This window comes from Crotalus tigris, unplaced genomic scaffold, assembly GCF_016545835.1.
Source record: "Crotalus tigris isolate CLP2741 ecotype Arizona unplaced genomic scaffold, ASM1654583v1 scf7180000020823.416525, whole genome shotgun sequence".
Taxonomy (NCBI): Eukaryota; Metazoa; Chordata; class Lepidosauria; order Squamata; family Viperidae; genus Crotalus; species Crotalus tigris.
The window spans coordinates 179,329-203,217 of record NW_024098200.1 but is presented as its reverse complement, the minus strand read 5'-3'; the positions used below and the strand labels follow the sequence as shown (position 1 = coordinate 203,217).

Below are 23,889 nucleotides of genomic sequence, written 5' to 3'. Positions count from 1 at the left end.
GAAGCGAGCTGGGAGAAAAATCAGACAGAGAGGCCGGATTGGCTGGTGGGCACCAGCATGCGGCGCTCCATTGGCCCTTCGCATAGCTTTTAATTTTCAAAGGCGGGCGGGTTGGGTGATGTCCTCCTTCCTCCCGCCTCGCCAACGTTGACTCCGATTGGCTCCCGTTTGAAACCCGAAGGAGTGATTGGTTACATCGCCTGTCAATCAGAGGGACTGTACTGCCTTTGAAGTTTGAGGCGGATGGAACGTTGGATCTCACTGCTGCGCTCTGATTGGCTCCGGCGGAGTTTGAATGTTTGGCGAGGCGATGCAGCTGGCGCATTCAGACGTGGCTCTTCGCATCCAGGGCGGCAGCTCAGCCTGGGTGGTTTGAGCAGGATCGTCCCGGAGAAAGTCTGCTCTGGATACCAATCCGAAGCTGAGCTTCTGCCTTTCTAGTACTTGCATCTGCCATAAAGAGTCTCGGCTCACGGGGACTGGTTCGCACGACACGTGAGCAACGGATTCAGTACGTCGTGGGAATCCCGTCGTTGGTCCACGGGACGGGTCAATCGGACCGTCACGTCAACCTGGGCTGGGGTTTATTTGTTTGGGAGCTTCCTGTGCCGTAAATGGATCCCTTGTGTTGGGTGAATGGGTGTTTAAGGTGTTGTGTGAATGGATGCTTCAGTGGCTGCTGCAGTTTTATCACCCTTGCCCTCACCTAGTCCAGAGAGAGAGAGAAAGCTAAACCTATTGATCTAGTCTTTCTTCTCAATCCCCTTGCTTGCTGTACCTCTGAAAAGGCCAGGTTAACAAAGAAAAAAACATAACTCAGATGCTTGACTCTTCTTGTAACAGAAGTTTCAGCAAGGGTCCAGCAAAACAGACTGCGGGTAGTCCTCATCTTACAACAGACCTTAACATTGCCATTGCTAAGCAAGACTGTTCTTAAGTGATTTTTGCTCCATATTACGACCTTTCTTGTTATAGTTGTTAAGTCAGTCCTTGCAGTTAAGGTTGTCACGCTGTTGTTAACTGAATCTAGCTTCCCCATTGACTTTTCCAGTCAGAGGGTCACAAAAGGGGATCACCTGACCCCGGGGACATGGCAACAGTCATAAATATGAACCAGTTGTCAGGCATCCAAATGTAAATCACATGACCATGGGGATGCTGCAACGGTCATAAGTGTGAAAAACCATCATAACTTTTTTCAGTGGTGTAACTTCAAACGACTGTAAGTTGAGGACTACCTGTAATTAGATATGTTATTTAATTATCCTATTTTTTCCCATAGTGCTGTGGTTCCCAACCTTTTCTTCAACCCAAACCACCTTTAAATAACTTTTGTGGCCACGGCCACCACAGACCCCCCCAAGACTTAAGTCAAGATTTAAATCATAACATTTCTTCAAGCTTTTGCGGACCCCTGTGACAACATCATACACACCCCACTAGGGGTGTGCAGACCATAGGTTGATAACCACTGCCATAACAAATTGTTGCATTAAACTATTTCTCTTTTTTTTTTTTACTATAAGACTCGTCAAACACCGCAATAAAGATATCTGATTTCATTGTAGGTGATTTCCTGATCTGTTTGTCTTTCTCAAACAATTCAGGCGAATGACAAATGAAGACATAGTTTAGCTTGGAACTGCAGAAAATGGCTAGAGTTAAGCGACGGGGCCAAAAATGGAGACCCAGAACAAAATCCTCATCAAAGGGAAAAAAACATACTGAGTTTCCATCTTCATCTCTTCTTCCTTCAAAAGCTTTGCCTCCAAAGTAAGTGTTTCTCATTTTGCTTTAACATTTCTGCATAACATTTTGCAACTTGCAAATTTTTTTTTTTGTTAAACCTGCGTACAGGAAGTCCTTGACTTACAACCACAACTGAGCCCAAAATATCTGTTGTTAAGTGAGATGTTTGTTAAATGAGTTTTGCTTCATTTTACGACTTCTCTTGCCTCAGTTGTTAAGTGAATCACTGCAGAGGATAAGTTAGCAACTCGGTTGTTAAGTGAATTTGGCTTCCCCTGTTGACTTTGCTTATCAGGTTGCAAAAAAGTGATCACATGATCCCGGGACATAGCAACGGTCCTTAATAGGAACCAGTTGTCAAGCATCTGATTTTTTTTTAAACAATATTTTATTGAGTTTATACACATAAGGAAAAAAATAGGAACAATACGGGTATGGTAAGGGAAGGGAATAGGGGATTTAGGATAAAATAAGAATAGGTACAATCTCATATTTTAACAAACAAGTTACTGTTCGGATCATAATAATGGGTAAATATCATACTCAACCATTTTTAAAATAAGCTTAACTATAGCCATATTACAAACAATAAACAAATAAGTTCATCTATTAAATAAACACAAATAATAAAATCTCAAAAAATCCTGACTATCAACATTAACAGATAAAAATCACTAAATCACTAAAAATAACAATGTCATCAACCTATTAATTAGAACTCGGTTAAAATTCAATCATCTATTCTGAAATATTAAGTCCTTTTCAGATTCTAACGTATCTCTAACCATTGATAAAAATTTTCCCAAGTTATAAAATAAACTGAGTCATCTTTTTCTTTCATCACCAATGTTAATCTATCCCAGTGGTTCTCAACCTTTTTAATGCCGTGACCCCCAACCAGTCGTAAGTCGAGGACTACTCAACTGGTGCAGCACCGTTTGCAGACTGGGGCTTTTGGCGGGCTCAGCAGGGCAGAGACAGCCTGGACAATTCCTCTTGGCTTTGGAAAGCCAATAGAATTAGACTCTATTCAAGAGAGTCTATTCTATTGGCTTTCAAAAGCCAATAGAATAAAAGGGAGTAGCACAGCTACGGAAAAGGGGGAAAAAAATGGCGGACTGCGTTGTTTGGCGACCCCCGTGAAATGGTCGTTCGACCCCAAATGGGGTCCCGACCCCACAGGTTGAGAACCACTGATCTATCCATTTCTTCACACTCTAAGATTTTAGTAATTATAGTCTGGTCAGATGGTAGAGTCTCATTTTTCCATAATTGGGCAAATACTATCCTCCCGGCTGTTAAAACAAAGCATCTGAATTTTGATCACATGATCACAGGCATGCTGCATTGGTCGTAAGTATGAAAAACGGTCATAAGTCACTTTTTTCTGTACCATTATAACTTTGAACGGTCAGTAAATGAACTGTTGCAAGTCAAGGACTACCTATATTGCTTGATTAAAGCTTGTGGTTAATGTTCGTTTGCTTTAAGACAGGGGTCTTCAAACTTGGCCCTTTTATGACTTGTGGACTTCAACTCCCAGAATTCCTCAGCTAGGCATGCTGGCTGAGGAATTCTAGGAGTTGAAGTCCACAAGTCATAAAAGGGCCAAGTTTGAAGACCCCTGCTTTAATAGCATACCTTGTCCCTCAACAACTGGGACTTAAATTTTCATCTCTAAGTGATGCAATCATTAAATAAATAACTACGAGTGTCCTCACCCAATTTTAGTACTGTTTTTTACCACGGTGTTAAGCATAACCGGCTTGCCCTGTTAACTTTGCTTATTGGAAGCTGGCTGGGAAAGTCACAAAAGACAATCACAGTGTTGCAAAGAAAATGTTAATTTGTAGTTGTTTTCAGCAGGTCTCCAGTTATTCTCCATAGCCAAAGACGGCCTTTCTGTTCCAGGCTTTTAGCTTTTGGGGACACATTAGAAACTCCCAAGCATGTTCTGGCTGCGGCGGTTAGCTGGTGTTGGTGGTGCCAAAGACACGTTGCACACGTAAGTTGGTTTGATATCAAGACAGTCCTACAGGGAGAGCAATCGTTTAATGCCCATTCGGCACTGAAAAAAGTAACATGACCATTTTTCGCACTCACAACCATTGCAGTATCCCCGTGGTCATGTGATGTGTCAGAGCATGCACAGTCTTATTGTGCTGAGGTAACCCAGGAGTAAATACAGTAAACAGTGGTTTGTAATTAAATGTGGTTTATCATACAATATCTACAAATATACACTAGAACAGGGGTAGGCAACCTTGGCTCTTTTATGACTTGTGGACTTCAACTCCCAGAATTCCTGAGCCAGCATGGCTCAGCATGGAAACTCTGCATTTCTCCTCAGCATGGCTGGCTCAGGAATTCTAGGAGTTGAAGTCCACGAGTCATAAAAGAGCCAAGATTGCCTACCCCTGCACTAGAAATAAGATACATACACTTGGTGAAACAGCAAACTCCAGTACACAGCAATTACAGCAGTCAAACGGATGAGAGAGAAAGACTCTAGCACAGTGGTTCTCAACCTGTGGGTCGGGACCCCATTTGGGGTCGAACGACCATTTCACGGGGGTCGCCAAACAAGGCTGTCCGCCATTTTTTCCCCCTTTTCTTTGGCCACGCCCCTGGCACCCGGTGATGTATAAGTGGTTGGGGGTCACCACAACATGGGGAACTGTATTATGGGGTCGCGGCATTAGAAAGGTTGAGAACCACTGCTCTAGCAAAAAACTTCCCTTTTATACTCAGACTCTTAAAGGCACAGTCACAGACTCTGCTGAGTCATTCCCATTCTTGCATCATCCACCTTACATTACATCAGGTGGCACTCCGAGCCCTCTCTGTGGGCACATATCCCGTTGCCCCAGCCTCGCCTGCCCCGCAACCCCCTCCTCACCAGCAGCCCCCCTGGAGGAGAGTCACCCCCAAGCGTGGCCGACGCGAAGCAGCGCAGCCAAGGACATGGCAGCCAGGCATGTAAACAAGACTTTGCTCTCATGGCAGCCACCTGATGTAAACAAGACTCTGCTCTCACGCCCCATTTATTTATTTATTTATTTATTTATTTATTTATGAGACTTATATACCGCTTTAAGTGCAAGCACTCTCTAAGCGGTGTACACCAGTAAGCAATGTATATATATATATATTTACATTGCCCCCAACAATCTGGGTCCTCATTTTACCTACCCCGGAAGGATGGGAGGCTGAGTCAACCTTGAGCCGTGAGATTTGAACCACTGACCTGCTGAACACAGTCAGCTAAAGTGGCCTGCAGTACTGCACTCTAACTGCTGCGGCACCTCGGCTCATCATGCACAGTTGATGCTGCGGGGCGCGGGCAGACGGCGTGGCCGCCATGGCGCTGCTGGGCTGCCTGGGCGATCTGCAATAGGCCCTGGAGGCAGTTAATGGTCCTGCAGGCAGGTGGGGTGGGGGTGGGGGTGGAGACGGAGCAGGGGCGGGGCAGGGGGTTGAATGGGGTGGGGCCAGTTTTGGGGCACTCGGTCTCTAGAAGGTTCGCCATCACTGCATTACATCATTGCATAAGCTGTTTAGCCTTTAAATCATTATCCTGACATGATCAAAATTCAGAGGCTTGGCAACTGGCATGTACTGATGATGGTTGCAGTGTCCCGGGATCATGTGATCGCCTTTTCCCACCTTCTGACAAGCAAAATTAATGGGGAGGCTTGATTTCAGTCAATGCACATCAAGCCTTTTGGACTTGCCCCTGACCGAAGATGTCATAGAGATTTTACAGCAACCAGGTTTCCTTTGAATAAACTTGGGTTCTTGCCCAACAGGCTTTCTTCTGCAGGACTTAAAATGCAACCTGAATGTATTTATTTATGAGTTGGTTATCCTGTCTTTATTAATTTATCAGTCACACAAGTCGACCAAGATGCATAAAATTGTGGGGCATTATTATAATACTCTTAAGGTACAAATATTCCCTTCTGTCAGTAATACATAATATTTGTCCTCTTTTTTTATCACAATAACATCCTTGGGAGATGGGTTGAGCTGAGGGAGAGAGATCGGCCCAAAATCACCCAGCTAGCTTTCATATCTAATATAGGACTAGAATTCACTGCCTCTTAATAATTGGCGCAAAGTCACCCAGCTGACTTTCATGCCGAAGACAGCACTAGAACTCACTGCCTCCAAAGTCCTTGGGCCAAAGTCACCTAGTCTGCTTTCATGCCTAAGGCGGAACTAGAACTCATCATCTCCTGGTGATTGACCCAAAGTCACCCAGCCGGCTTTCATGGCTAAGGCGGGATTAGAACTCACCACCTCCAAAGTCCTTTGGCTAACGTCATCTAGTTTGCTTTCATGCCTAAGGCGGAACTAGAACTCACTGTCTCCTGGTGATTGGCCCAAAGTCACCCAGCTGGCTTTCATGGCTAAGGTGGGACTAGAACACATTGTCTCCTGATGATTGGCCCAAAGTCACCCAGCTGGCTTTCACGGCTAAAGTGGGATTAGAGCTCACGGTCTCCAAAGTCCTTGAGCAAAGTCACCTAATCTGTTTTCATGGCTAAGGCGGGACTAGAACTCGCAGCCTCCAAAGTTACCTAGTTGGCTTACATGCCTATGGTGGGACTAAGCCAGCATCTTATCCACTACTCCAAAAATAAAACAGTGCTTGACTTGGCACCCATTTCCTTCACCACTCCACTAATCCTGCCGAAACCTGATTTCTTTCTCTTTCCAGATATTCCGCGTCTTTGTGAACGCAGCCTTTCCTTCGCACACATTCCGGGAGGAGCTGAAGACGCTCAGGGCTGAAGTCAAAAACCTGGAAAGGGAGGTGGCTAAGCTGCGGTCAATTCTCCAAGTTAGTCACACCTCGTTAACAGTTGAAGCTTCTCCACTCCCCGTTAAATTCTGTCCTTCATCTTCATGATTAGAAAGACCAGGAAATACAATGTATTGTTAGGCAAACTTAGTTCGCTATAGGGCAGGGGTCCTCAAGGTTGGCAACTTTAAGACTTGTGTCCACAAGTCTTAAAGTTGCCAACCTTGAGGCCCCCTGCCCTCAGCTTTGCTGGCTGAGGAATTCTGGGAGTTGAAGTCCACAAGTCTTAAAGTTGCCAACCTTGAGGCCCCCTGCCCTCAGCTTTGCTGGCTGAGGAATTCTGGGAGTTGAAGTCCACAAGTCTTAAAGTTGCCAACCTTGAGGACCCCTGCTCTATAGGCCATTTTATTCATAAAATCAGAACTAAAAGGCAATTTCTGGGGGGGGGGGAGAGAATGATAAATTGCGGTCACAGGGAGCACTGCAAATGGCCGTAAATGCGAGTCAATTGCCAAGCTCTCAAAATGTGGTCACGTCACTACAGGGAGGCTATATGGCCGGAAGTCATAACTTCAGAATGGGTTGTAAGTAGCTTTTGAGGGTCTGTCATAACTGAGACAGTGGCTAAGCGATCAGTCATAAGTTGAGGACAACTTGCAGTTCATCGTAGGCCAGAGGCCCTGCCTCCTGACTATGGGGTTAATGCATGAGATATTTTGCTTTATTTATGTCGTCTGACTTAGATCAGTGATGGCGAACGTTTTAGAGACCGAGTGCCCAAACTGCAACCCAAAACCCACTTATGCATCGTCGGGTGCCGGGTGGGTATGGCTCATTGGGTGGGCGTGGCTGCGGTGGTAACGGCAGACTGGGTGGGACTAAAAAGTTCAGTCAATCAATTCCAACTTTGCAAGATCTTTTTTTTTCCCACAAGAAGTTGAAATTGACTGATTGATTGATCCTTTTTTTTTTTTTTTTTTGTACATGGCGGTGGAGACCTAAAGCAAAAAGGTTTTATAAAACCCAGCTGAAGGCCTAGGACTGGGGCGATGGCGCACGTGCCCACAGAGAGGGCTCTGAGTGCCGCCTCTGGCACCCGTGCCATAGGTTCCCCGCCACTGACTTAGATGTTTGAATGCTTTGAAAGTTTTCTACTTTAATACTTTAAAATGTTTTTTAAGCTCTAATCGTAATATATGTTTTGAACGGTGAGCTGCCCAGGGATGCAGGGGGGGCTATAGAAATCAATCAATCAATCAATGCGTGAACTCAGATAATAAATTGTTAATGGATGTCTGAGTCCTTCTGGATTTAATAAGGAATAGCTGAGAGCTGTCCTGGTTAAATTGAGACGGTGGTCTGCCTTTGGTGATTTTTCCTCTGTGGATTCGTGCCAGCAGAGAGGGCCTACTCCAGATCCTGTTAGTCAAAGAACTCTGACTATCGGGATCCGGAATAAAGGCCTTTTCTGCTGCATCACCCCCCCCCCCCCCCGCTTGGGATCATCTTGTCCCAAGGCAGGGGTCTCCAAAGGTGCAACTTTAAGACTTGTGGACTTCCACTCCCTTTTGCACTAGGGCAGGGGTAGGCAACCTTGCTCTTTTAGGATTCGTGGAGTTCAACTCCCAGAATTCCTGAGTCAGCCATGCTGAGGGGAAAGGGAGAGGTTTCCATGCTGAGCCATGCTGGCTCAGGAATTCTGGGAGTTGAAGTCCACGAGTCATAAAAGAGCCAAGGTTCCCTCCCCCTGGCCTAGATCAGTAGTAGGCAACCTGGGCTCTTTTAGGACTCGTGGAGTTCAACTCCCAGAATTCCTGAGCCAGCCATTCTGAGGAGAAATGGAGAGGTTTCCATGTTTGAGTCATGCTGGCTCAGGAATTCTGGGAGTTGAAGTCCACGAGTCATAAAAGAGCCAAGGTTGCCTACCCCTGCCCTATACCAGGGTTTTTCAACCAGTGGTATGGGTACCACCTGTGGTCCATTGGCACCTGGCAGGTGGTGCACGACCATCCTAGAAAAGTGGTAGTGGGGGAGGGGAATGAGCTGAACCGGTGGCAGCACCGCACAAGCCTGAGTGAGACGGCTGGAGCTGCAGGGCTGTCAGGGCTCAGCGGAAGTGCCAGGATCAGTGCCGCTTTCCAGCTGATCGATGCTTCTTTGGAGCTGTCAGGGCTCAGCGGAAGCGCCAGGATCAGCGCCAGGCTCCAGCTGGAGCTCGGCGCTGATCCTGGCGCTTCTGCTGAGCCCAGAAGAAGCGCCGATCAGCTGGAATGTTGCAGCCTCTCCAGGGTCTTGTGATTTACATTCAGATGCTTGCCGACTGATTCATATTTATGATGGTCACAGTGTCCCAGGGTCATGTGAAGTGACCAAAACCTGCTGCAACCAACCAGCAGACGGGGGGGGGGGAATAAAAACCAAACACCCCCCACCTCACCCCCTCTGCCAATCCTCAACAGAAATGCTCACAATAATGAAAACCTCGGCCTGGAGGAAGTGCGCGGCCGGGCAGGCAGGCAGGTGTCTTGCTCGGCTGTGGCTTGGGGGGCACTTTTTTCAGTGCCATTGTAACTTCAAACAGTCACTAAGAGGACTGTTTTAAGTCGAGGATTACCTGTACTTTATCACTTTTTTCCATTTTTTATTTTTTTGGGGTCATCAAGGTTTTGACACCTTGCTAGGCGACTGGTGGTACTAGGATATTGCCATATCCTAAAAATGGTACAATGGGTGAAAAGGTTGAAAAGCCCTGCCCTACCCCATTTCAGACAAATGGCTGTCCAATCTCTTATTAAAAACTTCCACTGTTGGAGCATTCACAACTTCTGGAAGCAGGTTGTTCCACTTGGTTAATTGTTCTCACTGTCAGGAAGTTTCTCCTTAGTTCTAGCTTGCTTCTCTCCTTGGTCAGTTTCCATCTGTTGCTTCTTGTCCTGCCTTCAGGCGCTTTGGAGAATAGCTTGACTCCCTCTTCTTTGGGGCAGCCCCTGAGATATTGGAACACAGCTATCATGTCACTCCTTGTCCTTTTCATTAAACTAGACCAGGGGTAGGCAACCTTGGCTCTTTTATGACTGGTGGACTTCAACTCCCAGAATTCCTGAGCCAGCATGGCTTAGCTTGGAAACCTCTCCCTTTCCCCTCAGCATGGCTGGCTCAGGAATTCTGGGAGTTGAAGTCCACAAGTCATAAAAGAGCCAAGGTTGCCTACCCCCGCACTAGGCCAAATACCCCCTCTTTAAAAAATTAAGAGAATAAAACATTATAATTACTAGAAATAGATAAGCAAAGAAAACCTTTATAAACTGTATGTAAAGGAATGCAGAGATGACCTTGGGAAGGTATTAAAAAAGGACAGAAAGAAGGTAGGAGAGATGGAGGGAAGGAAAGAGAGGAGAGTGAGAGGGAAGCAAAATGGCAATCCGGGCTGTCACCACTGCTAACATTGGATATTCTTACTTTGACAACAGATGGAGATACAGCTTTTTTTTTTCTTATGCTTTACTCTTAGGATTAGATGATACTGGGGGAGGGGGAGGAACGTGATGGGAGTTAGTTAGACATACAATATTGTAATAAGAGCTGATAAGGCATGGCAGGAGAACAAACTGGGCAGAAAGCCTGCATTTCAAACTGATTGGAGAATGTGATTTATGACTGTTAGCTGTAGGAGGGAATTGTGCTTTGATTTGTGTGCTGAAGGGAGGGGATGTCAGATTTTGGCTTCAACTGCGTGCTCGATTAAAGATTCTTTAAGGTAAACAATGCCTCAAAGTTCTTTGAAGAGTTTCATCTTTTGGAACCATGACATTGGCAGCAAATAAATTTAACAACGAGTAAGTAAATCAATATTTTTTTTTTCTTTCTCGTCTCGAGCAGAATGAAAGTACGGCAGCGTCCGCGGGAAGCCCGCCTTGCCAGCTGTCTCCAAACCTATTATCACCTTCTCCTGCACATACACAGCTCGGTGTCACACAACCCTCACCGTTGTCTTCGCAAAAGCTAGAGATTCCCACTCCGCCGCCACCGCCGCCCCCTCCGCCCCCTCCACCACCCCCGGCACCAGCATCCCTCGGTTTCAAAAGACGGAGTGACACAAAGGTAAGATGGAACTTAAAACCGACTGGGGAGAACGTTTTGAACTTCTTTTGTAAAGAAAATACTTTGCGACGCTTGGGAAGGCTAGCCTGCGCAAAATCCGGCGGGCTACAATTGCCTTCACGAGAGACACAGTCCTCGCTTAACGACTGTTCCTTCAGCAACCATTCAAAGTTAAGGTGGCACAAAAGACATCTTGCTTGCAAGCTGTCCCCAAAGTTACAACTCTTGCAGTTTCCTTGTGGTCACGCCAACAAAATAGGGGTCTTTGACAGCCTGCCTGGGACATTTCAAGGATTAAGGCACTAGGCTGGTAACCAGGAGACGTGAATTCTAGTCCCACCTGAGGCATGAAAGCTGGCAGGGTAACTTTGGGCTAATCATCAGGAGACGGTGAGTTCTAGTCCTGCCTTAATCATGAAAGCCAGCTGGATGACTTTGGGCCAATCACCAGGAGATGGTGAGTTCTAGTCCTGCCTTAACCCTGAAAGCCAACTGGGTGACTTTGGGACAATCACCAGAAGACTGTGTGTTCTAGTCCTGCCTTAAGCAAGAAAGCTAACTGGGTGACTTTGGGCCAATCACCAGGAGATGGTGAGTTCTAGTCCTGCCTTAATCCTGAAAGTCAGCTGGGTGACTTTGAGCCAATCACCAGCAGACTGTGAGTTCTAGTCCTGCCTCACGCATGAAAGCTAGCTGGGTGACTTTGGGCCAATCACTAGAAGACTGAGTTCTATCCCACCTTAAGCATGAAAGCTAGCTGGGTGACTTTGGGCCAATCACCAGGAGACGGTGAGTTCTAGTCCCGCCTTAAGCATGAAAGCCGGCTGGGTGACTTTGGGCCAATCAGCAGAAGACTGTGAGTTCTAGTCCTGCCTTAGGCACGAAAGTCAGTTGGATGACTTTGGACTAATCACTCTCTCCCTCAACCAACCCACCTCATTGGGTTGTCGTTGTGGGGAAAATAGGAGGAGGAAGGATTAGTGTGTGTGTGTTCACCCCCTTGAGCTGTTTATGAAAATAATAAGGGGAGGATGTAAATAAATAAAAGTAAAAATATTGCAGCGAGCTTTTCTGTTCCTGGGCTGTCCATGTGTCTCAAATAATTTGACTGGGGATTGTTAATCGGTCTTTGCTGAAGTGATCAAAATCCTACTGCAATTGCACAGTCTGGTGCTCACCTCTGAGGCCTTGGTGAAGAAAGAGGATCCCTTTGGATAATAATTGCCTACCCAACCATCTGAGGTCCCAGCCAATCTGGGAATCTGCTACAGGAATCTGCTCTCAAAGTAATTAAATTGTGACAGGAACGGCAATGTGGATGGGAAGAAGCATTTAAAACCACCTCAACCAGGGGTAGGCAACCTTGGCCCTTTTATGAGTCGTGGACTTCAACTCCCAGAATTCCTGAGCCAGCCATGCTGAGGAGAAAGGGAGAGGTTTCCAAGTGGAGCCATGCCGGCTCAGGAATTCTGGGAGTTGAAGTCCACGAGTCATAAAGCGGCCTAGGCCAGGTGTAGGCAAGCTTGGCTCTTTTATGACTGGTGGACTTCAACTCCCAGAATTCCTGAGCCAGCCATGCTAAGGAGAAAGGGAGAGGTTAACATGCTGAGCCATGCTGGCTCAGGAATTCTGGGAGTTGAAGTCCACGAGTCATAAAAGAGCCAAGGTTCCCTCCCCATGGCCTAGATCAGTAGTAGGCAACCTTGGCTCTTTTATGACTCGTGGACTTCAACTCCCAGAATTCCTCAGCCAGCATGGCTTAGCATGGAAACCTCTCCCTTTCTCCTCAGCATGGCTGGCTCAGGAATTCTGGGAGTTGAAGTCCACGAGTCATAAAAGAGCCAAGGTTGCCTACCCTTGACCTGAACCCAACCCTTTGCTCAATGCAGCCAATCAAACGGCTCCAAGCAAATCCCTAATAAATGTTTTGTTTTCACGGTTGAGTGACTCATGGATTCTGACCTCCTTTTTCAATTTATTCTCCTCAAATTTAGCCTGTCCCGTTGAAAAAGGACGTCCCGCTACAAATAACACCCCAGGATCTTCTGAACGTTAAACTGAAGAAGACTAAGAGCGAACCAGGGATGGATAAGGTAATCCTGAAATGATCAGCTTGCAGCTCCAATAAGCTATTTTCTACATGCAGGGAATCCTCAACGTACGGCCACAGCTCAGCCCCAAATTTCTGTTCCTTAGCAAGACGGTTCTTAAGTGAGTTTTGTCCCATTTTACGACCTTTCTTGCCACAGTTGTTAAGTGAGTCACTGCAGTTGTTGATGTAGTAACCGGGTTGTTAAGTGAAGCTGGTTTCCCCATTGATTTGGTCGGAAGGTCGCAAAAGGGGATCACATGACCCCGGGACTCTGCAACCGTCATCAATACGAATCAAGCGTCCGAATTTTGATCACGTGACCTTGGGTTATGCTGGAACGGTCGTAAGTGTGGAAAAACAGTCACAAGTCCCTTCTTTCAGTGCTGTTATAACTTCAAATGGTCACTAAACGAACTGTTTGCCCCAAAGGTGCTTTTTCAAGAGGCAACTGGACTTCCTTGTTGTTCCTTTGAAGACGTTTCGCTTCTCATCCAGGAAGCTGATTTATTTATTAAATTTATTTTGCCACCCATCTTTCTGTGGGGAGTGTCTTGGGCGAATTAGAATCGTGTTCGAATAGACAAGACTGTTGTGATTCCGTGCCAGCCTGTGCTCCCAACAGCTGAGTCTGAGGAATCTGAGGAGGAGGTGGAGGGGGCATTTGAAGGGCCATCGGGGGCAGAGGGAGGCTCTGATGAATTACAGGACTCACGGTTTGATGCAGAGCCTGGGCCCTCCAGTCGTGTTCCTGATGAAGCTCAGCTGTGTGAGGAGAATGAGTCAGACTCGGAGGACTCACACCTGATGGACTTGCTAATTGATGCTCGCACACGCCGTCAATTAGCGAGAGTAAATCAGCAGCAGTCAATACGGCAACTCCAGAGTAAAAGGAGAAGGCACTGAGAGGCAACGCCTTGGGACTGCTGTATAAAAAGAGGAGGTGTGGGCGGTGCTGGTTGCTGAAGGCAACCGTTTGCAAAGTGCTTCTTTGGATCCTGGTCTGTTCGTCTTGCTTGTGACTACTCTTCTATTTGCATCGTGTTTTCCTGTGGACTAGTTCCTTCATTTGGATTGAGTTTTGCTCTTTGTGTTTTGGACTATTTGGCAGGTTTGTCACCCATATTAAAAGGGTTTTGTTTTGTTTTAAAGTCTCCAGCCTATTTTATAAACAGGGGTTTGGTCCTTGTGCCTTTAACAAGGACGGCAATGGGCTGGGATAGAACAAAGACAGCACGGGGAATGTTGGACTTACAGCCGTTCATTTAGTGACCTTTCCAAGTTCCAGTGGCACCGAAAATGGTGACGTGCGACGCCTCCTGACACAGCATCCCTCGGGTGACATGATCAAAGCTTGGGTACTTGGCAACTGGCACGTATTCACAATGGTTGAAGCACCTGGGGCTTACATGATCACTATTTACAATCTTCCCAGCCAGATTCCGGTAAGCAAAATCAATAGGGAAAAACCAGATTTGCTTCAAGACCACAAGATTCCACTTAAAAACGGCAGAGATTTGTTTAACAGCCATGGCAAAAACGGTCATGAAGTCGGGCACAACTCATTTAACGACCGTCTTGCTTAGCTGCAGAAATACTGGCCTCAGTTATGATTGTTAAGTCAAGGACTAACTTTTACGGCCTCAACTTGGTGTAAGCTCTTTGAAAAGAGATGTCGGTCTCCTGCTTGAGCAGTGGATTGGACCGGAAGACCCCCAAAGCCCCTTATGGGTCTGTCATTCTGTTACAGGTAGTCCTCGACTTACGACCACAGCTGAGCCCCAAATTTATCTTGCTCAGTGAAACATTTGTCAAGCGAATCTTGCCCCACTTTATGACCTTTCCTGCCACAATTGTTAAGTGAATCACTTCAATTGTTAAGTGAGTCACACGGTCGTTAAGCGAATCTGGCTTCCCTGTTGACTTTGCTTGTCAGAAAGTTGCAAAAGGGGATCATGTGACACACACACCCCCCCTCTGCAACTGTCATAAATATGAGTCAGTCTCCAGATGTCTGGATTTTGATCACATGACTCTGGGGATGCTGCCGTGGTCGTAACTCTGATAAATGGTCATAAGTCACCTTTTTCAGTGCCTTTGTAACTTTGAATGGTCACTAAACAAACTGTTATATGTTGAGGACTATCTGTTTACGAAGCAAAGGCAATAGGGAAAACCAGATTCACTTAAAGACTACACGGTTCATTTAATAACTGCAATCATTTGCTTAACAACTGTGGCAGAAAATGTTATAAAACTGGGCACGAACCGTCTTGCTTATGTCTAATCTTAATTATACTTGTAAGTTCAGGACTATTTGTACCATCTCAACTTTCTGGAGCCTCTTTGAAAGACATGTTTGAAATGGTATATAGGGTTTCCTGCCTGAGCAGGGGGTTGGACTAGAAGACCTCCAGGGTCCCTTCCGGTCTGTGATTTTTGTTATTCTGTGATTCTATTAATCTGAGATGAGAGGATACTATTGTTTTTTTCCCCTTCCTGTTTCAGAAAATGTCCCCATTCAAGGGAGGCAAGGTAATTTCTCTCCAGGACCTGCAGAGCGTCCGTCTCCAATCCAAAGCTCCCCAGCCACTTCCTCGCCTTACAAATCTTCTCAAGTAAGAAATTCGCCCTGCTGCGAAATTTACGGAGACGACTTTATGTTTTGTGCTTGAACTTGGTCCACTGAGCGATGACTTAGTGCAGTGGTTCTCAACCTGTGGGTCAGGACCCCATTTGGGGTCGAACGACCATTTCACGGGGGTCGCCAAACAACACAGTCCGCCATTTTTCCCCCCTTTTCCTTGGCTGTACTACTCCCTTTTATTCTATTGGCTTTTGAAAGCCAATAGACTAGACTCTCTTGAATAGAGTCTAATTCTATTGGCTTTCAAAAGCCAATAGGAATTGTCCAGGCTGTCTCTGCCCTGCTGAGCCCGCCAAAAGTCCCATTCTGCAAACGGTGCTGCACCAGTTGAGTAGTCCTCGACTTACGACAGGTTGGGGGGTCGCGGTATTAAAAAGGTTGAGAACCACTGTCTTAAGTGCTAAAATCCTGCCCTTTTTTCTTCTTCCTCCTTCAGTACTCCCAGCAAAGACGGTTTAGATTTCCGAAAACACTTGAAAAAAGTGGCTATTGAAAGGTAAAAAAAAAAAAACATTTTGCCATCTACCAATAATTTAGTTTGGGGATGGGAAGGGTGCCCAGTTGGCATGGTGACATGAATGGCAATAATAATAATAACAACTCATAGCTTGAACTTTATCGTCCCTTTGAATGTAGACTAATCGGCATACATTAAAATGAAATTTCGTTGCATTCAGCTCTCGGAGGGTCACCACCTCCAATATACACCACATAAAGATGACAAAAAATAAATAACAATAACATAAATTATGCCTGTACCCTCCCCCCCCCACACACATATGTGACCCAGAGAAACAACATAGTCTAGTTCAGATATACCTATACATGGCGATAATAGAATAGATTAAAATAGAATAGAATAAAGAATATAGAATAGAATAGAATAAAAATAGAATGAAATAATATTAAAATAGAATAGAATGAAATGTTAGAGTATAAATAGAATAGAATATAGAGTAGAGTAGAATAGAATAAGAATAGAATGAAATATTAGAATATAAATAGGATAGGATAGGAAAGGACAGAATAGAACAGAACAGAATAGAATAAAGGAGAAGAGAATAGAACAACAGAACAGAATAGAATAGAATAGAATATAGAATAGAATATAGAGTAGAATAGAACATAGAATAGAATGTAGAGTAGAATAGAAAAAGAATAGAATGAAATAATATTAGAATAGAATGAAATAGAATAGAAGTAGAGTAGAATAGAATAAGAAAAGAATGAAATATTAGAATATAAATTGAATAGAATAGAATAGAAACAACTTTATTGTCACTTTGAATGTACACTAGTCGGCATACATTAAAATGAAATTTTGTTGCGTTCAGCTCTTAGGGTCACCACCTCTGATATGCACTACATAAATACAACAAAAATAAATAAATAAATAAAGACAGAATTATGCATGGATCCACATATGTCATATGACACAGAGAAACAACACAGCCTAGTTTGGGTTATGTATATCTGTGCATGGTGAGAAAAACGAATCTTGGGAGTTTACCAGACGGAGGGCAAGTGGGAAATGACCCAAAGTTCTAGATAGATAGTCCTCCATTACGATCACAATTGGATCTGGTTGCTAAGCGATAATGGTCACTCAGCGAGTCATCATGCGACTGAACCTGATTTTACAACTTTTTTTTTTTTTGCAAAAATACATAACTGCCTCCCCAGGGACACCTGATCGAAAATTAGGTGCTTGGGAACCGGTATGTATTTATGACGGTCGCAACATCCCAGATCACGTGATCGCCATTTCTTCCAGCTGGTTTCTGGCAAGCAAATTCAGTAGGGGAAGCCTGATTTGCTTAATGCCCAGCTGATTCACTTAACAACTGCAGTGATTTGCCGAACAGCTATGGCAAAACAGGTTGTAAAATTTAACACAATTAGCAATTGCGTTAACAACAGAAATTCTGCTCTTACAACCACAATTTTTGAGCCTAAAATTTGTTTTGCTCAGGGAGACGATTTGTTCAGCGAATTTTGCCCCATTTTATGACCTCCCTTGGAACGGTTGTTAAGTGAATCACTGAAGTTGTTACTAAGACAGTTGTTAAGTGGATCTGGCTTCCCCTATTGACTTTGCTCGTCGGAAGGTCGCAAAACGGGACCGCCTGACCCTGGGATGTTGTAACCGTCATAAATATGAGTGTCATAGTTCTGACAGATGAAACTCTTCAAAGAACGTCGAGGCATTGTTTACCTTAAAGAATCTTTATTTGAGTAGCATAGCATCGGCATGTACATAGGCAAAGCCAAAATCTGAATTCCCCTCCCCTGAGCACATAGTATCAAGCACAATTCCCTCCTCTAACTAACAGTCATAAATTACATTTTCCAATTAGTTTGAAACGCAGACCTTCCCTCCAGTTCTCCAATCTGCCATTCCTTATCAGCTCTTATTTCAAAAAAACCTTGGTTCTCACACTAGTTACAATATTGTTATGTCTAACTGACTCCCATGCACGTTCCTCCTCCCCCCCCCAGTATCATCTAATTCTAACTCTAATTCTAAGAGTAAAATGGCTGCATCTCCATATGTCGTCAAAGCAAGAACATCCAATGTTAGCAGCGTTGGCCATGAATCAGTTGCCAAACGTCTGAATTTTGATCGCGTGACCCTGGGGGTGTCGCAATAGCCGTAAGTGAAAAAACAGTCGTAAGTCGCTTTTCCCAGTGCCGTTGTAACTTTGAACGGTCACTAAATGAGCTGCTGTAAGTCAAGGACTGTCTAAGATGGTGCTATTATTTTTCTTAACCAGGAGTCCAGGGGGAACACCAATGAACAACAAAGAAAACATTGAGACAGGCACAGGGCTGACGCCACTCATGACCCAGGCTCTCCGGCGGAAATTCCAGGCAAGGCCATCTCGAAATGTTATATTGCTGTCCATGCTGATCTTCATTTCCTGGGAAAATTGGAACAGTGGAGATTAGAAAAATGTCTTTATAGGAAGTCCTTGACTTAGGACCAAATTCTCTTTGCTAAGCGAGTTTGTTGACTTTGTTTTGCCCCGTATTAAGACCTTTCTTGCCACCCTTGTTAAATGAATCACTGCAGTTGTTCAGTTAGCCACACGGTTGTTAAGTGAATCTGGCTTCCCTCATTGATTTTGCTCATCAAAAGGTCGCCAAAGGGGATCACGTGACCCCGGGACACTGCGGCCGTCATAAATGTGAGTCAGCTGCCAAGTTTCCTAATTTTTGATTCCCGTGGAGACGGGGATGCTGCAACGGCAGTTAAGTGTGAAAAAGGCTCATAATTTGCTTTCTTCATTGCCGTTTGAACGGTCACTAAGTGAACAGTTGTAAGTCTGTACTGCTTTTTTAAAAAAAAATAATTAGATTTTTAGAAAAAGAAGCGAGATGGGAATTTAAGCAACCTCTGATCAAACCAAACAGTCCTTCCTTATCAATTGCCTCATGCAGCAGCAGTACAAAATTACAATGTCTGGGGGGAAAAAAACTTTTTTTGTGTGTGCAATCAATCCTCACCTTTGCAGCATCCCACAGTCACTTGACTGCTATTTGGGCATTTTGCAACCAGTTTGCAAGAAGCAAAGTTACTGGACAAGACAGAAATAAAATCAGAAGTCACAATCGTGCAATTTTTTTTCATGTAGCAACCAAGTTGCTAGTCCCTAAGTGAGGGTATCTTCTTGGTAGGTTGACCGTAATAAAATAAGCATGTTTCCTGAAATTTACAGGAGCTTGTATTATTAGATAGCCAAGATTTTTATACAAAAGGAGTACAGTTGGACACAAGAGAGCCAGTTTAGTCTCATGGTTAAAGAATCAAACTAGAAAGTGAGAGATGGCAAGTTCTAGTTTTGCCTTACCCATGAGAGCCAGTTGAGTGACTTTGGGCCAATCACCAGGAGACGGTGAGTTTTAGTCCCGCCTTAGGCATGAAAGCCAGCTGGGTGACTCTGGACCAATCACCAGGAGACTGTGAGTTCTACTCCCGCCTTAGGCGTGAAAGCCAGTTGGGTTACTTTCGGCCAATCACCAGGAGACGGTGAGTTTTAGTGCCGCCTTAGGCACGAAAGCTGACTGAGTGACTTTGGGCCAATCACCAGGAGACAGTGAGTTCTAGTCCCGTCTTAGGCACGAAAGCCGACTGGGTGACTTTGGGCCAATCATCAGGGGAAGGTGGGTTCTAGTCCCGCCTTAGGCATGAAAGCCAGCTGGGTGACTCTGGGCCAATCACCAGGAGACGGTGAGTTCTAGTCCCACCTTAGGCATGAAAGCCAGTTGGGTGACTTTCGGCCAATCACCAGGAGACGGTGAGTTTTAGTCCCGCCTTAGGCATGAAAGCCAGCTGGGTGACTCTGGGCCAATCACCAGGAGACGGTGAGTTCTAGTCCCACCTTAGGCATGAAAGCCTGGCTGGGTGTCTTTGGGCCAATCACCAGGAGACAGTGAGTTCTAATCCCGCCTTAGGCATGAAAGCCGACTGGGTGACTTTGGGCCAATCACCAGGAGACAGTGAGTTCTAGTCCCGCCTTAGGCATGAAAGCCGACTGGGTGACTTTGGGCCAATCACCAGGAGACAGTGAGTTCTAGTCTCACCTTAGTCATAAAAGCCAGCAAGGTGATTTTCAGCCAGTCCCTCTCTCTCAGCCCAATCTACCTCACAGGATTGTTATATGGAAAAGAGGAAGAGGAAGGCGTGTAGGATAGCTTTGCCTCCTTAAGTTATTTGTAAAATAATAAACCTGGGTTACAAATCAAGAAATAAAAGTGCCCAATTGGAAGCTGTTTTATTTTTTTTTATTTCACAGCTGGCTCACCCAAATAGTCCATCTCCTTCATGCCTACCTACGAGAAACAGTTTCGAGGAACAGAACTAGGAAGATCTCCTGGTGGTCTCCACAAATGTCTACAATGGATACATTGCGCTGCTTGAGGGAACAATATGGATGGAGAAGGAAGAATTTGCTTGGCAAAGCTTTTCACATGCTGGAATTGGTCTCTTTCCCTCCCTCCAGTTTTTTTAGAAAAATATTCTGTAACAATACATTGCTGAAAAAACTCTTTTGAAAACATATCCAGATCTTATCTTCTCATGCACCTGGGCATTCAAAACCTCCTTTAATGAAGCAGCTTTGACTTTAAAGCAGGGGTCTTCCAACTTGGCCCTTTGATGACTTGTGGACTTCGACTCCCAGAATTCCTCAGTCGGCCATTTTGATGAAACTGCGGCCTTGGATCCAGACGAGGGGTCTTCCAACTTGGCCCTTTGATGACTTGGGGACTTCAGCTCCCAGAATTCCTCAGCCAGCAGGCCTGGCTGAGGGATTCTGGGAGTTGAAGTCGCCAAGTCATCAAAGGGCCACGTTGGAAGACCCCCTGCTTTAAAGCTTGGCAATTTTAGATAACTTTGAACCGCTCTTTTAAACGTTTACATACCCTCTCTCAATGTATTTTTAAAAGAATGTGGTGGGTTTTTTTGGGGGGTGGGGGATGGGGACTGACATATGTTAATCCGAAGAAATAGCACTGTTTTTCCAGAGCTTGAAAGAATTCTATTTATTCTTGGCCTGTTGTGTTTGTAACTAAGCTGTGCACACACAGATTTGTACACATGTTATATGCAAGAGGACAGTTTTTGTACTCTCCTCTCTTAGAAGACGGAGGGAAGACAAATAAATATGTGGCATTTGAGCATGAAGGATCAATTTAGGGGTACTGTGAATTCAAGGTTCTCCTTCTGTTACTGAGGTCTGAATGAATGTTTGAAGGCTTCTACCTCCAATCTTGGAGAGAGTTTGTGAAGGATAAGGAGAGGATAAATCTGGTCTTGAATTAACCCGTAATAGGTCAGGTTGCACCTAGCATGATTACACAACGGATTGTTACATAGAAAAGGTATAAAAGACTCGTGTTGAATGTGTTGTGGTAAACCAACTGTGCTTTGTACTGCAAGAAATATTTTGCGGTACATTTTCTGTTCAGTTTCGGGTCTGAAAGGCCAAATAACTGTAAGCAAAACTGATGGTGGAAAAGAATAAAATCTAAGATGTTTGGAACAAGCAAGAGTCGCTTATAACTTGTGATCAGTCAGCACATTGTCTCCAAGAGAATAATAGAAAATAGGCCTTGTTTCATAACAATTCTTCTACATCAGGAGTAATAGTAATAATAATAAAGTTGGAAGGGACCTAGTCCAACCCCCTGCTCAGGCAGGAAAACCTATCCCATTTCAGATAAATGGCTGTCCAGTCTCTTCTTTAAAACTTCCCGTGTTGGAGCATTCACCGCTTCTGGAGGCAGGTTGTTCCACTGGTTAATTGTTCTCACTGTCAGGAGATTTCTCCTTAGTTCCAGGTTGCTTTTCTCCTTGATCAGTTTTCCTCTATTGCAGTGGTTCTCAACCTTTTTAATGCCGCGACCCCCGACCGGTCGTAAGTCGAGGACTACTCAACCAGTCGTAAGTCGAAGACTACGCAACTGGTGCAGCACCGTTTGCAGAATGGGACTTTTGGCGGGCTCAGCAGGGCAGAGACAGCCTGGACAATTCCTACTGGCTTTTGAAAGCCAATAGAATTAGACTCTGTTCAAGAGAGTCTATTCTATTGGCTTTCAAAAGCCAGTAGAATAAAAGGGAGTAGCACAGCTAAGGAAAAGGGGGGAAAAAATGGCTGACTGCGTTGTTTGGCGACCCCCGTGAAATGGTCGTTCGACCCCAAATGGGGTCCCGACCCACAGGTTGAGAACCACTGCTCTATTGCTTCTTGTCCTGCCTTCAGGCATTTTGGAGAATAGCTTGACTCCCTCTTCTTGGGGCAGCCCCTGAGATATTGGAACACTGCTATCATGTCTCCCCTCATCCTTCTCTTCCTTAAACTAGAGTGTCCAGGCTTGGCAACTTTAAGATCTGTGGATTTCAACTCCCAGAATTCAAGACGTTTTGAGCAAGATGATGAGATAAGGCTGATTTCTTCGCCCAGCTGAAAGTCCCATGCTCCCTACCCCGGGAAGTTCAAACTGTATTGAGAATCTTCAGCAATGATCTAGGCTGGCTGGGGGATTCTGGGAAATGGGTTCTATATCTGTAAATTGCCATAGCCGGAGAACAGTGATTCTGCATGATACAAGACAATTTGTAGGATGTTTGGTGCTCTCTGAGCTGGGTTGTTTTCTTGCAGACCTTTCATGAACCATCTAGGTAACATCATCAGTGCTGGAAGGGAGTGGGGATTGCTGTCTGTTGATATATGAGTTGCTTGACCTGTTGGTGATGATGGGAGTGTTCTTGGTGGTTCCTTGATTAGGCTGGAGAGAGAGAGAAAGAGATGGATGGATGGATGGATGGATGGATTAGATAATGGGATGGATGGATAGATGATAGATAGATTAGATAGATAGATAGATAGATAGATAGATAGATAGATAGATAGATAGATAGATAGATAGATAGATAGATACCAATGAAGGAGATAAATGGATGGATGATAGATATTTTCGTGGAAAAACCCAATGAAAAAGACAAGAGACAGCAGCACAAAACAATCATTCTTACTTTAAGATTCAGAAGTTTATTTTGCTAATAATTTGGAACATAGCAAGCATAACAACACAACATCACTTACATTAATAACCCATTGCAGTGAGGACCATATGGCATAGCAGAATCCAAAAGGACAGCTATAGGCCATTGGCAAATCAATCAGGTCCAATCCCAACCTTTTATATCCTTTCTCGTTCTAAGACTGTAGTCAGATGGTCTGCTGACTTTTGCTGACCTGCTGAACATAACTTTCCACATATACCCGTGTACATTGGAACCCGCATCCATCAGCTACTTTCAGTTCCCTATTTCTTACTGTTCCAGTCCTTAGGTTCTAAATATATTTGAAACAATTAAGCTTAGCAAAATCATATTAAGAAAAGTACAATTGCAAACTGCGAAATTAAGCATAGCACAAACTTTGGTTCAATACTTTGTCCATGAGTCCTGATTCAGTTTACCTGGGCCTAAACCTTGCATAAAAGAACAATAGCCAATATTTTTGTTTTCCGCAATATGGATGGATGGATTAGATAATGATATAACTGGATAGATAGATGATAAATATAGATGGATGGATGGATGGAAGGATGATAGAGATGGATGGATGGATTAGATGATACAAATGGATGGATAAATGATAAATATAGATGGATGGATGAATGATAGAGATAGATGGATAGCTAGATTGATTGACTGATTCCAATGAAAGAAATTGATGAATGATAGATATGGATGGATGGATTAGATAATGATATAAATGGATGGATAGATGATAGAGATGGATGGATGATAGAGATGGATAGATAGATAAATAGACAGAAAGACATGCTGGCTGGGGAATTCTGGGAGTTAAAGTCCACAGGTCTTAAAGTCGCCAAGATTGGGGACCCCTGGTCAAAGCAATATGTTCCCTTGGTTGGGATGGAAGATTGTCTTCTTGTAATACAGGACTGCTTTGACCTAACTCC

General features: G+C 44.6%; 1 protein-coding gene across 4 annotated transcripts; it reads left to right on the top strand.

Moving 5' to 3' along the window:
• The first annotated feature begins 141 nt into the window (after positions 1-141).
• Positions 142-20,644, top strand: PRR11 (proline rich 11). Of its 4 annotated transcripts, none has more exons than XM_039368565.1 (10): positions 142-511; positions 1,608-1,773; positions 3,661-3,754; positions 6,473-6,595; positions 10,436-10,657; positions 12,652-12,750; positions 15,255-15,364; positions 15,830-15,889; positions 18,168-18,264; positions 20,190-20,644. In XM_039368565.1, the coding sequence occupies exons 2-10, from the start codon at positions 1,652-1,654 to the stop codon at positions 20,256-20,258; spliced, it is 996 nt and encodes a 331-aa protein (XP_039224499.1). In that variant the 5' UTR covers positions 142-511; positions 1,608-1,651; the 3' UTR covers positions 20,259-20,644. The 4 variants fall into 4 exon arrangements, with proteins under 4 accessions (XP_039224499.1, XP_039224496.1, XP_039224497.1 ...); XM_039368562.1 differs by having other exon boundaries at positions 1,569-1,773; positions 3,613-3,754; XM_039368563.1 differs by having other exon boundaries at positions 143-511; positions 3,616-3,754.
• The last annotated feature ends 3,245 nt before the right edge of the window (positions 20,645-23,889 follow it).

Coding starts and splice junctions, on each gene's coding strand:
- PRR11 (XM_039368562.1), top strand. CDS start 1,652: ATGGCTAGAGTTAAGCGACGGGGCCAAAAATGGAGACCCAGAACAAAA. Junction 1,774..3,612: donor TCAAAAGCTTTGCCTCCAAA/GTAAGTGTTTCT, acceptor AGTTGTTTTCAG/CAGGTCTCCAGTTATTCTCC. Junction 10,658..12,651: donor AAAGACGGAGTGACACAAAG/GTAAGATGGAAC, acceptor CCTCAAATTTAG/CCTGTCCCGTTGAAAAAGGA.